General features: G+C 34.2%; 2 protein-coding genes and 2 non-coding genes across 4 annotated transcripts in view; 2 read left to right on the top strand and 2 right to left on the bottom strand.

Moving 5' to 3' along the window:
* Positions 1–5795: 5795 nt before the first annotated feature.
* LOC112325910 (small nucleolar RNA snoR137) lies at positions 5796–5939 on the top strand. Its single transcript, XR_002979731.1, has one exon. It is a non-coding gene; the product is annotated as a small nucleolar RNA snoR137 (small nucleolar RNA).
* A 535-nt stretch (positions 5940–6474) lies between these two features.
* Positions 6475–9690, bottom strand: LOC18102423 (protein SIEVE ELEMENT OCCLUSION B). The gene is made up of 7 exons (XM_024593047.2): positions 9422–9690; positions 9184–9291; positions 8652–9100; positions 8300–8409; positions 8019–8161; positions 7291–7782; positions 6475–7071 (listed from the first exon to the last, which is right to left on the bottom strand). Exons 1-7 carry the CDS (start codon positions 9617–9619, stop codon positions 6490–6492), a joined length of 2082 nt encoding a protein of 693 aa, XP_024448815.1. The 5' UTR covers positions 9620–9690; the 3' UTR covers positions 6475–6489.
* A 1772-nt stretch (positions 9691–11462) lies between these two features.
* LOC7460735 (protein SIEVE ELEMENT OCCLUSION C) overlaps positions 11463–14272 on the bottom strand; it is a 37331-nt gene continuing 34521 nt past the window's right edge. The window contains exon 8 of the mRNA XM_052456551.1: positions 11463–12102. Within this exon, the coding sequence (XP_052312511.1) occupies positions 11959–12102 (144 nt within the window). The 3' untranslated portion in view covers positions 11463–11958. The remainder of the gene's footprint in view (positions 12103–14272) is intronic.
* LOC112325908 (small nucleolar RNA snoR137) lies at positions 13758–13901 on the top strand. Its single transcript, XR_002979729.1, has one exon. It is a non-coding gene; the product is annotated as a small nucleolar RNA snoR137 (small nucleolar RNA).

The raw sequence follows: 14272 nt of genomic DNA, 5'->3' as shown, positions 1-14272 counted from the left end.
TTTGATTAAAAAAAAAATATAACCTAGAGAGATCAACATCAAAATTTTGTGATCCATCAACAATAATTTTTTCAGCTGGAATATTCCTTGAACTGCATGCAATTCCTGGAGGCAAAAGTTTCTTGAAAAGAAAACTCTTTCATTGGTAGTTCCGACGGTAGCCACGATAGGGCATTGCCTGGACAAGCATTGCACAGTCAACTTGCCAAGTTGAGTGCTCATTGTTTTGTTTTGGAAGATGATAATTGTAATATTTTATCCATGCAAGCATCTTGGACTTATGTACAGTGTAAAGCTGCCAAAAAGCTTTGCTCAAAAATCCATGGTGGTTTCTCTTCCTTCACCGATACAAAAAAAATGCTTGCTTTCACCCACAGACCCTTGTGATCCAGCTCTCTTTGACTGTGGTGTCTGTTCCCTTGACCTCGCCGTTTGTTTGTTTGTTTTTTTTAATATTTCGTCTCATACTCCAATTCACGAAGAGAGCGTCATCGGAAATAGTCAATGTATTTAAAGTCCTGAGCTGTCTCCCACAAATTCACCTTTGCAAATCGCAGAAAAGATATATTCAAGAGAGAGCTGGGAAACAGGGCATGGTCAGAGAAAATGGATCGCTGTCTTCTCTCATGTTATTACCGGTGGCGAAGGGGCGCAGCAGAATTTAGATGGGAGGCAGTTTTTTCAACTCGTACGAAATGGCCTTGAATTGTTATTATTTTGAAGTAGCTGATATATTGAATACTACAAAACTAGTATTTCTAATTTTGTATCCCATGTTAAAGTAAAATAAAATATGAAATCCTTTTTTTTTATTTGCCTATACTTGTGATAATATTAGTCAAAAATAATGTTAAAGTCTTTATTAAACAAAGGGTGTTAAAAAAATAATATGATCGGTGTAGTATTTATATTATTTGAATTGACTTAACTTGTTAAGATAAATAATAATCAAATAATATAATATTATAAATGACAATAAGTAAACAAAAAGTCTAAAAGATAGATATTAAATGTTGGGTGACTGGTTGAGCTTTTTGAAACCCGGTCAACCCGTGTATCATATATTTTCATTGTCTTTATATTTGATAGTTTGTGAATTGAGTATTTATTTTTGTTTTATTTAGAAATATTTTAGCTCTAGAGTTTTTGTCAATGGACTTACTATTACTTTTCTTTAATATAACAAAAAAATATGAGTATTAATTTTTTTGCTTGAGAGAAGATGGGAGGTAAATAGAATTTAATATAGGTACAAAGTATGAAAATCAGACCTAATATTAAAGGTGTCATGATACCTATAATTTATGTTGTAAACCCGCCTTTAATATGGTCCGATAAAAATTAGTAATATAAGCCCAACCTGTTATTATGTGTAGTATCCACACAAAATTTAACCGAACCTGATGTATCCACCCTGCTTAAATCTAGAAAAATAATAAATAGATTGGATCTATAATACCTATATTCAAATATGAAAAACGATGAACTTTACTATTATAAAAGTCAATGCAACTTTAAATAACTTTAACTTCAAATCTCAAGTATACTCAATCCTCACATAATTATTAACTTACAAGAGAATATAATTTGACAAAAAAAAAATTTAATGAGCATTGTTTTTTAAATGAAATGATTCTTGATATCAGCGAGCATTGTTCTCTCGTAAAACATGTTATCTCTAGCCAAATATGTGGCACTTTGATTATTACTAGGAGGTAATTATTTTCGGTTCGATTTGGTTTTTTTTTTAAAAATAATCAAATAGAAATTTTTTTTTCAAAAAAACCGAAACCGGTTCAAACCGACCGGTTTTGGTTCGGTTCGGTTTTTTAGGACAAAAACCTGTTCAAACCGGTTTTGGCTCGGTTTTTTCCGGTTTTGGCTCGGTTTTTTTCTGGTTTGGCTCAGTTTTTTGCAGGTTTGGCTCGGTTTTTTTTTAGTTTTTTTCGGTTTCGATTCGGTTTTTCGGTTTTAGGCTTATAAAACCGAAACCGAACCGAACCGGCCAGTTTTTTTAAAATTTTAATCGGTTTAATCGGTTTTTTTTCACAGTTCGGTTTTTTCGGTTATTTTTTTTTTGTTTTTCTTAGTTTTTCGGTTTTTTTACTCACCCCTAATAATTACAATTCAAAACACTCTCGTCTTCATGGTAACCGGGCTAACTGAAAAACCCCTAAACCAAATAACTTAAATTTATTTTCCCGTATATAAGTTATATATGACGTTACATGGATGTTTATAATTAATATCTTATATAGACTTTATTTTTTACTAATTTAGTCTAACAAAAAAAAAAATGCTCTTTGTGATGTTATTTTTCTAAATATTACTCAGCCTTATAATAGCTTATGAAAATCTTAAGATCTTGCCTCTCTTAATTACAAATCATTGCTTTGCTAATGACTATCGCAAGTCATTTAGATTTAATTTTTAATGTAATACGTGTAAAGTTATGTAAATTAGTTGCTAACCTGGATCATTTACCCGCTTTACATTGTGGATTTGATTATTTAAAAAAAAAATTAAAAATATTCAGGTATTATTATTATATTTTTAAAAAGAAAAAAAAATTGAGTATAGATTGATCCGATATGACCTGGTTAACTTGACAAGCTCAAAAACAATCTGAATAGTATAAAAATAAAACATGGTTTGAATAAAAAAAAATTTAAAATGACATATTTTTTTTAAAAAAATATTGAAACAACAATAAATTGAATTTAAATTGAGTCAACTAGGCTTAACAAGTAAAATTTATAACTGGAGCAATGAGATTGTCATAACCCTATATAAAGCAAATAAAAAAAACATATTAAAGCTAGATTCTAAATCAACTTAATGTTGAAGAATAAAGTTGAATAAAATCAATTAAAAAAAAGATAAAATAACATAAGTCAACCCTAGATAACCTGTCAAACTTTGATTGTGAGATTGAAATAACCTAATAAAAAGTAAATTAAAATAAATTATGAAACTCAATTTCTAATCAGTCCAACATTGAAAGATTGAATTGAAAAAAAATAATTAAAAAAAGACAAGAAAAAAACCAAGTTAACCTAGTTTAACCTGCTAAGGCCTTGACTCGGGTCATGAGACTAAAATAGCCCCATAGAAAACAAAAACTTAAACAAATTATGAAGTTTAATTCCTAGTCAACACAAATGGTGAATGATGAAATTAAAAAAAAATCAATTACAAAAAAAGGACCTAAAAATCCTGAGTCAACTGGGTTAATATATAAAACTCGCGACTCGGGTTATAAGACTAGTATAACTTTACAAAAAGCAAACTAAAATAAATCATGAAGTTCAATCTTTAATAAATTTAATATTCATAAATAAAATTAATAAAAAAATTATTGTTTCAATGAACAATGCAATTTGAGAAGGGAAATAAATAATTTCCCCTCCACAATCAGTCCTTGTTGTTAATTTTGAAAGTTAAATGCGGTACCTGTTTTCTTATGATATAAACACAAGCAGGATTAATTATAAAACAAAAGGAAATAGTATTGCTTTATCACTCCTGTTAATTAGTTAAATTTTAATTAAAAAGGCACGATTCAAAAAAAATAAAATTATCAGACTAAAATTTCATACTCTAATTCTTACTATATCGATGGCCCACACTATGTCACGAAACAAATAAAAAAAAAATGTTAAGGTATTTGCGAGTGTATTTGCTAGAAATAACAAAATTTTTGATTCGGATATGATAATTTTCATAGATCTAACTAGGTTTAATAATATTTTTTATATGATAATAAAAAAAAATTCAACCATGATAAATAGTAAAAATTTTTAAAAAAATTGATCATTATGACATGCACAAAAACAATGCCTTAAAATTATGAAAAGATTTCTATAATCTTATTTGATAAGAAGGCTAAAATCAAATGAAATTTAATAAAATAACATATAAAAACGCATCTTTAAATATATTATAACATAAAAGAATATATAAATTAACAAAATATTATAGGATGAAATTGAGTGAAAAGTTCAATTTAAAAAGAAAAAAAAACCTAAATTAACCCACTAAACATGCAATTTGAGTCATAAGACCGAGACATTCTGATATAAAGAATATAACAAATCAACAAAATATTGAAGAACAAAATAGAAGAAAAAGATTTACGTTTTAAAAATTGACTACCTGCCAATCCGCATGCCAGGTCATGAGAATATGATAACGTAATAGAAAGCAAATCAAAATAAATTATGAAGAAATAAACCCAATGTTAAGGATGAAATTGAAAAAAACTAATTAAAAAAGGACAAAAAAATAACCTGAGTCAACCTGGGTTAACTTGACAAACCTGCAACCCGAATCATCAAACCAGGATAACCCAATAGAAAAAAAAGTTGAAATAAATTATGAGTCTAAATTCTCAATCAACCCAATATTGAAAGATGAAATTGAAAAATAAATTGATTAAAAAAACACAAAAAACCGACTCGAGTCAACTCAGGTTAATCCACTAAACCCCTGACCCCATTCATAAGACTAATTTGATAAGAAATCATGAAGTCTAATTTTCAATCAACCCAATATTGAAGGATGACATTGAGAAAAAAAGTCAATGAGAAAAATAGAAAAACAATTGAGTCAACCGAGTTAACTTGTCAAATCTGCAGTTAGGATCATGAGATTAGGATAATTTTATAAAAAGTAAATTGAAAAAAACCATAAAGGTCAATCCATAGTAAATATAATGTTGAAAGATGAAATTGAAATTCAATTAAAAAATAATAAAAAAATGACTCGAATCAACCCGAGTCAACCTATCAAACTTGTAGTTTGAGTTATCAGATTGAGATAACCATATAAAAAAGAAATTAAAAAAATAATGAAGTTAAATTCTCAATAAACCTAATGTTTTAGGATGAAATTGATTTTTTTTAAAAAAACATAGGTTTTAGATTAATGTTTGTAAGGAGAGGTACACTAAAATCCCCTTCTCTAATATTTCTTTGTTTATAAAATTAAAAAAAAATCAATTAGAAAAAAAAGAAAAAAAACTCAAGTCAACCCATCAAACTTGCGATTTAGGTCATAAGACTAAGATAACCTCATAAAAAATAAATTAAAATAATTATGAAGTCCAATCCCAAATAAATATAATATTAAAGGATAAAATTTATTTTTTTTTAAAATAAAAATGGTAAAAACAAAAAAACTATTTAAGTGAGTAAAATAAAATCCCCCTTTCTCTTTAGTTTTTTTGTGAATTCAAAATACAGGAAGGTCTTAACCTACACAACCCAACCCAACTCGAACCCACGTGCCTCGGGAGTACCGGTTAGAGTGAAGCCCATCCGTGTTGACTTCCATTAATTATCATTCTGGGCCTTGGCTTGAGGGGCATTCTTGTCATGTCACGAAAAGGAAGTCACATCCACGCTATATAAATAAAACGCCTAGCACGAGCACTGGAAGAAGCACAAGAATCCCTAACTCTGCTCTCCTCTCCTCTCCTCTGCTCTCCTCTCTTCTCCGTGTAGATCAACTTGTTTTAAGTCTCAATTTGTTTGTGTTTCTTGTTTTTGATTTTGCTGTTAATCGCTTTCGATAGGCGTTGCGTTCTTCAATGGCTTTTACAGTTCCGTAAGGACGTGTCAACGGAAGCGTATATTTATTGCAATCCCAAACCCTTTCATATATATGTACGTATGTATGTATGTATATAAGACATGCTACGTTTCTTTGGAAATGCGTGGTTTGGTTTCATGGCTGGGTTTGCAACATTTTTAATTAATTTCCATCTTTAATGATAATTTGGTGTTTATCTTGCTGTTGCTTCCTACTGGTGAACTCTCCCTTGTAATTAGTGGGAGAAATTCATGTTTCCGAAGCATAAATTAATTGATGTTATTACCAGTATTAAACAGCACGGTGCTTTGTTTCCAGCACCGTGTTACCTGTCTCCTGGTACATCCCTGCCTTTCTTTTTCGATCTGGTCTCTTGTTTTCTACTGTTTTTTTTTTTAATTTTATGGTGATGAAATTGATCGATGCCCGCCTGTAAACAAATCTTCCTTCTGCGAAATAAACAATGTATTCGAATAAGGAGCAGAGACAAAGAGTGTTCAAAGATCGAAAGGTTAATTTCAAGTCTTCATGAACTTCCAGGGGGGAAACGAGATTAAAAACGCCCCACGCAATAAGAAATCCGAATCAGTTACTGGCTGTTATTAAGGGTTGAGTATGGATTCAAATCCCTGAAGTTAATGGCTTTATGTTCTAAATCAAATCCTTGTCATCGAGGCCTAAGATATGCTCTGATTTCTAGTAGATTTTCGGATGAGTGGTAATAACATTGCTAAGCAAATGGACATGTAGAAACTAGAAATGGTACTGCAAACAACACCAGTTTGGTTTGTTTGATAGTGTGTTTGTAGGTTGTAGTTGTTTTTGAAAGATTTTTTTATTTTAAAATATATTAAAATAATATTTTTTTATTTTTTTAAAGTCTTTTTTGGAAGCATATCAACTATATAATATATATGATAAATTCTCCTTTGGACGGCCGCATTCAGCACAAACAACCCTCTCTGGGATGCTCCCTGTAGCCCCTATACGGAGTTCATGGAGGTAATCAATCAGTGCAGGCAGAAAACCATTTTCCTTTGCACCGTCCTTCCATCTCTCAAAGTCAACAAAAGATTTTAATATGGTTTCTCCCTTTGCCTTGGCCATATCAGCAGATCCCCTGCTGATCACAGCCCATCCTTGATCACTTCCATCGAAGATCAACATTGTTATTATCTCTTGCATGATGACGTCATTCTCTACAGTCCTCTTGTGTTGCACCTTGGAATGCCACATGCTCTCCAGCCTCACCCAAAAGAACCAGATCAAAGTGAGGTCTGGCAATACATGGCTAAGTTTCTCGGTCGTAATAATAGAGTTATTTTTCCTAACTTTCTCCCTGGGGTTGCTCTTCCCTACATAGAGCATTTCTAACGTTATACCGGCCCTGCTCGCAACATCTTTTGCAGTAACGGTGAATTTACGGATCCACTCCATGTCCTCCCCACCATACAAGCATATGTACTTCCTTTGATCTATCTGCAATAACAATTAATTAGTTGTGTAAAATTCATGAACAATGCGCGTATGAAATTCATGATCACCAGTCGGGTTGTTGTCTAGTTTATGAATCAGTTTCAAGTTGGGAAATTTGAATCCCTCTGCTGAGAAATTGCAAGTGGTAGATGATGTCGATAGAATGTTGAGATAAAGACTGCATTTTAGTTTGATTATGCATGCAAGAGAGCAAAGCTATACCCAAGACAAGATCATTGGATCAATGCTATCTGCCAATAGCTCGATGTTCCAGGTTTCTTCTTTCCAGAGTGCTTCCTCTTTTAAGCTGGTGAAAGGGAAAGCCAGGCTTCCCCAAATCCACATCATGTGGATTGCATTGGGGTTGACTACTCTCCCTTGTGGATCCAAAACCACAAGGAAGGGCCTCTTGTTGAAGTGCCACACCTCTTTGATGTACCTGATGACTGCAACATCTAGCAATGAAGGGTGATAGACAGAGTACCATGGCATAATCCTTTGAAAATCCTCAAACAGCTTTTCCTTTGTTTCACTCCACGGGGATGATCTGTCCACAACTGGGAGCCATACAACCTCATACTGGCTCTCTGGTCTTCCTGGTTGCTCCCGCGCCTCACTGTACATTTGTTGCAGCACTGAAAGCTCTTCGTGGGAGATTTCGAGGTCCGAAATCAGCAGCAACACACTCCTCCTTCTCAACACATCAAGGCTTGCCTGTAATCAACAGTGGGAAGTCTGTTTTATCCTTGTATATTCATATAGGAGGATCATTACCAAATATTCTCGTCAGGAAGTATGATTGATATCTGCATAACTACTATGTGGTAAGATTTCAAGCTAGACCGCATGCGGTTTTTACTCAACAATCTCTCTGGTCTCTATCATCCAGTGAATTAACTAACAGCATAATCTGAATAAAATGGACTGAAAGAACAGAACAATAACCGAACCCTTTTCTTGGTGGAACCATCAAAGAGTGGTAGTTGATCGTCCTCGGCATAAATCAAAGCCTTTAGAATCTTCATGTTGTCAATGTGGAAAGCTTCGAACAGGCTCACAAGTGTTTGAAATGCTTCAATATGTCGTTTCTCATCTGGGCCACAGAGAGATCACTAGTTATCACTATCCAGCATGTATTTTGCATCAAAACATAATTTTTTTAAATGGTGAATATATATTATAATATACTACGTGATATGAATTGCACTTGTTTGAGTGGGCTCGGACTCACCTATGTGCTGAAAACAAAGAGTGAGCTGCTTCATGAGATGGCTGTGAATGTTATTAACCTCTTGGGCCACGCTTGATAGCTCCGAAGCCTCTGTTGTGGATGCTATGTACCTGTGGAGCAGATAGTGAGATGCAAAAGAAAAATTTAGCACCCTTTTCACTCCACTTGGCTGCTTTGCATGCATGTGCAAACCGTTCTAGTACTTTTATAGCCAGGGCCAGAGTAGACTGAGCTTGTCTATATGTTATTTTGGTGCAAAAATATTTCTGATTGATATAAGCAAGTCATTGAGTAGCAACATGTATATTGGCTGGGAATGGAGCAAATTTATAATGGAGAAGGAAACACATACTCATGACCCTTGCCACTAAGGCCCATAATTTGTGATGCGCAAGCCACAATGCTCCTGATGGTCCAGTAAACAGCAGTGGGGATATGCGCAGTGGCAGTTAACATTTCTGGAGTGTCAGGGGTGATGTATTGAGACGGAAGCTCCTTGAACTCAAATATGCATTGGGCCACATCCATCATGACCTTGATAAGGCTTGTAAGTTCCTCAAACTTGGGCTTCATATTGTCAGCTCGTTCAATTATATCCGGCAATTGCTTCAGAAGTGCAACCGCTTTAGCTAGTGGGTTTGTAAGGTAAAGCTGGGCGACAAGCCAAAACTCCCCATAGTTCACGGCAAATCCAGCTAACGCTAGCACCAACTTTTCGTCCCACGTGTAGTTTGATACCAAGTTGAATATTGCCAAAGTTGTTGCATGTGCATCTCCACCTCCAGAACACTTGCAGGACATCTGTTGGAAAAAAGCAGCGTATTCAAAGTGTCTTCAAACATCATGAACTTATAAACCCACAAATCTTTTCTGTCCAAACTTACCTCGCAGGAAATCTTGTTGATAGTGTAAGACAGCATCTCGATCGTTTCATGAAAGCCATTTTGAAGAGCCTTCTCTTCCAATTCATCAAGTTGTGCTTGATGAGCTCCCTAAAATATAGAAGTACTCACCAGTGATGATTAGAAACATAATAATAATGCTGAATAAATTATCATACCAGTATAATAAGCACATAAAAATATAGCATGCAAGAGGCAGTATTACTGGTTATGTATCTACCTGCTGCTGAACAATGTTGGTCATGCCTAGGGCAGGAGCGGCACGGAGGAAAATGTCCTCAACAATATGAAGAAGAGGCTTCACTGAAAATTCACGGCCATCAGGAGCATGAGTGGCCTGAATTTGCTTCATCATTGCAGTGTCATCAGATGATGAAAACATACTGCGTTCACGACCATCAGGAGCATGAGTGGCCATCGAGGTCAAAGAAAACTATATAGATTCAAATTCTAAGAGGGAAAGAGAGAGGAGTGAACAGCTTGTGTTGGTATGGATTTGGTTAGCTGATCCGAGACTTGTATTTATAGGTCAAAGCTAGAATTAATACCTTGCTTCAGACGGGGTTTAAGGACTAAAGTGTCCCAGGGATATAATTTTGGTTAAGGTGCTGTCTATAATTAATGTAACTGATTTTACTCTCTCTTTTGGCTTTGATTTTAACAATGTTGTGGAAGATTCGAATACTATGATTGCTGATTTTACTTCTATATATTTTGTGGAACACGTTGATGCCGAGCATGTCACAGGTCCATACTTTCCGGTCAGCCCATGATCGGAATGTTGTTTCAGCGGCAACGCCCTTGCTATGCTTGTTGAGACTCAGAAGCTGAAATCCTTTCTTTTTCTTATAGAAATCATTAACGAGTTGTAACTCATCTGACTCAATGTAATCTACTCTTTTCAAGAGATCTGGAATTCAAATTTCAACGTCATAGAATGAAATTACGTTCTCAAACAAAGAGAAAGGCAGCAGTACTCTGATCATATTATTATGATGAAAGGCAACATTCAATCCACTAGCAATTATCTGTGCTGCACCCACATTCAATCCACATTCAATCGATTTGCACTTAGATTTTGAAAGAACATCACATCAAATCACTCCAAATGATTTTTGATCCTATCGAACTTGAAATAATAGCCCAAACTTTATGAAATTCCAAAGAATGACATGGTGGAAAAGGAAATTAAAGGATAAGGAAGAACCTTATATTCTCTAGACTTGAAGGCCAAGGAATGTGGGAATAAGACAGGCGTTCAGCACCTATACCTAGGAGGGGGGAAAAGTGGTGGATAACTAAGTTTTAAAATTGGATCTGCCCGTCAGGTTATCCAAAACCCGTCTAATTTGAGATCAGACTAATCTGGATTGAAGAACAAAAATTGATTGACTCAATGATTGATTTGACCGGGGTCTGACCCGTTTACAATATGATTATTAATTCGTTGATTTGTTTTTAATCTATTTTTTTTTTATCAAAATGATATTATTTTGATTCTTTAAAAATAATTACATCAACCTAGATTAATCATTTTGGCTTGTAACTAGAGACTTGCTCTTGTTGCTTTAAGTCGAGTTTTAAAACTATGATGGATGAGTTAATTAGATTTGATTTAGTTAATGATTTTTTTTATTTAATTAGAGTATGTTTGGAAGTATGATTATGGTTGATTTTCAAAGTACTTTTCACTCGGAAATGTATCAAAATAATATTTTTTTATTTTTTAAAAATTATTTTTGACATTAGCGTATCAAAATGATCTAACAACACCAAAAAATATTAATTTAAAGTACAGAAAAAAATAAAAAAATTTTAATTTTTTTTCAAAAACATTTTTAAAATGTAAAAACAAACAAGTTTAAAACTCAACCTGATAGAACTTTGGGTCTGGTTTTCTAGGATCAACTAGAGAGACTGGCCGGGTTTAACATCTATGAAATAATTAACTATGCTAGTACAGGAAAACTAATAAGAAACCACAGATTAACTGCTATTTGCTTCTAGCAAGTTTGGTTATATTTTATTTGTGATGGGAGATTCTAGTTTTTTTCTTTGCTGTCGTCTTTCTACTCATTTTTATCAATGGGCCTATATCCAGAGGATCAAAAGCTGCACCTTGTAGAAGGCCGCCTTTTCTACCTTATTTTTCTGCTCTTTATCTTTATACAGATCGCCGAGAATTAACAGAACATGATAGCAAGGATATAGTTACTGTATTGTTTACTAAGAACACGATCAAGTGTACTGTAAAATTAAGTTGCATCAATCTGTAATTAGATGATCATAATAAATTGTCAGACATTCTGTTTAACAGCGATAATCAAATAAATAGCTTGATGTTCGTTTGCTCAGTACATATCGATATTTCACTCATAAACAACGTTCTTCTTCATGGGATGTTTACACTTCTCACACAGTACAGTTTCTTCTGTTAGCCCTTCTGCATAAGGAACAACTTTCGAATGATTTCAAGGCCCTAGAGGAGGAGGAGGTGGATCGATGGCAGCTCTAAGTGCTGACACGAATCCTAACTTTGCCACATTTTCTTCCCATTCTGGAAACCTATCCAACCATTTTATTGCTTCACTAGCTGAAAGTTTTACAATGTCTGCCGTATTCCCTCTTCCGATTATAGCCCACCCTTCGTTGGCCGTATCTAGTAATGGTGACACCTCTTTCAAGATATATATGATCATCAGAATGGATTGATTGTCCCAGTTGGAGTTTTGATCTTCTGATACTCTCCAACCGAAGTCAAAAGAAATGAAGTTTTGTGAAAGAGAATGAACTTCTGTGCAGTTCTTCATCGATAATAGCTAACAGGCGTCTTACTTGTTCGCCAAGGTCTTTGCAGCCAACATACACCATTTCAAGCTGCACACCAGCATTTCTGATCACCTTACATGTGGCATTGAATTCCCTAATCCAATCTAGGTTGTCACTTCCATAAATGCAAATATTTCAGCCTTCTTCTACCTGAGATCAATGTAATGTAATGAGTGCAAAAGCGATGAAAGTAATTCCTTAAGTATGCAACCATATTGAGGATGCTAGTATCATACCCAGGTGGTTAATAGAGGGTCAATTTCATCAAGCAAAAGTTTCAGGGTCCAATTCTCTTCGTCCCAGAGTTCCTTTTCTTTCGAAGTTGAGAAGGGGTATGCTCTGGCATCCCAGATGAACACCATATCCATTGCATTTGATTTTCTGACCATACCTTATGAATCAAACACTACAATAAGAGGGACATTTTTTTAGTCCCATTCTTGTCTTATGTAGTTCACAACAACTGAGAAGAGCACCCACGGTCGCCGAACTAAGTATCATGGCAAAGAGTTTGATAAAAAATCGAATATGTCCCTTTCAGCATCAGTCCATGTATCAGAAATTGAGATCCAAACAATTTCATAACTTCCCTCTAACTTCTTGTGGTAAGGATGATCATATGTTCTATCAAGCAGTAGAAGCAATCCCTCTTGTGGAAGGAGCTCTGCCTTAGATACCAAAAGTAAAACTACCTTGCCCTTCATTTCAGATACACCTAGCTGTAAATGAACTCAAAGAAAATTGTATCAGATGCAATGTTGTGGATAGCACGAAAATCATAGGTTTTTTTTTGAAATCCAAAGGAAGAAAAAAAACATTATTATAGTGAATAATATTTGCAAGAGACATACAGTAAAACCTCATTCTCTTGTTGTTTTTTTATTTGTGAAATTAAAAAAAATATTAATTAAAAAAAAAGCCTTGAGTCAACCCGTCAAACTTGCAATTTAAGTCATGAGACTGAGACAACCTCATAAAAAATAAATTAAAAAAATTATAAAGTTCAATTCCAAATAAATTTAATATTGAAAAATAAAATTGATTTTTTTAAAAAAATAAAAATTGTAAAAACAAAAATAAAATCCAAAGAAAGAAAAAAACCACTATTCAAGTGACTAAAATAAAATCCCTCTATCTCTTAGTTTTTTTTTGTGAATTCAAAATACAGGAAGGTCTTAACCTACACAACCCAACCCAACTCGAACCCACGTGCCTCGGGAGTACCGGTTAGAGTATATGACTATAATCCGTGTTGGCTTCCATTAATTATCATTCTGGGCCTTGGCTCGAGGGGCATTCTTGTCATGTCACGAAAAGGAAATCACATCCACGCTATATAAATAAAACCCCTAGCACGAGCACTAGAAGAAGCATAAGAATCCCTAACGCCGCTCTCCTCTTCCCTCCTCTACTCTTCCCTCCTCTCTTCTCCGTGTAGATCAACTTGTTTTAAGTCTCAATTTGGTTGTGTTTCTTGTTTTTGATTTTGCTGTTCATCGCTTTCGATAGGCGTTGCGTTCTTCAATGGCTTTTACAGTTCCGTAAGGACGTGTCAACGGAAGCGTATATTTATTGCAATCCCAAACCCTTTCAAATATATATGTATGTATGTATGTATATAATACATGCTACGTTTCTTTGGAAATGCGTGGTTTGGTTTCATGGCTGGGTTTGCAACATTTTTAATTAATTGCCATCTTTAATGATAATTTGGTGTTTATCTTGCTGTTGCTTCCTACTGGTGAACTCTCCCTTGTAATTAGTGGGAGAAATTCATGTTTCCGAAGCATAAATTAATTTATGTTATTACCAGTATTAAACAGCACGGTGCTTTGTTTCCAGCACCGTGTTACCTGTCTCCTGGTACATCCCTGCCTTTCTTTCTCGATCACTGTTTTTTTTTTCAATTTTATGGTGATGAAATTAATCGATGCCCGCCTGTAAACAAATCTTCCTTTTGCGAAATAAACAATGTATTCGAATAAGGAGCAGAGACAGAGATTTCAAAGATCGAAAGATTAATTGAAGTCTTCATGAACTTTCATGGGGAATACGAGATTAAAAATGCCCCACGCAACAAGAACTCTGAATCAGTTACTGGATGTTATTAAGGGTTTCACTTTTGAGTATTGATTCTAATCCCCAAAGTTTAAGGCGTTATGTTCTAACTCAAATCCTTGTCATCGAGGCCTAAGATATGCTCTGATTTCTAGGAGATTTTCCGATGAGTGGTAAGGACATT

This window comes from Populus trichocarpa, chromosome 10 (genome assembly GCF_000002775.5).
Source record: "Populus trichocarpa isolate Nisqually-1 chromosome 10, P.trichocarpa_v4.1, whole genome shotgun sequence".
In the NCBI taxonomy this organism is placed as follows: domain Eukaryota; kingdom Viridiplantae; phylum Streptophyta; class Magnoliopsida; order Malpighiales; family Salicaceae; genus Populus; species Populus trichocarpa.
Note: the sequence above shows the minus strand (reverse complement) of the source record. Positions and strands in the feature narration are given on the sequence as shown.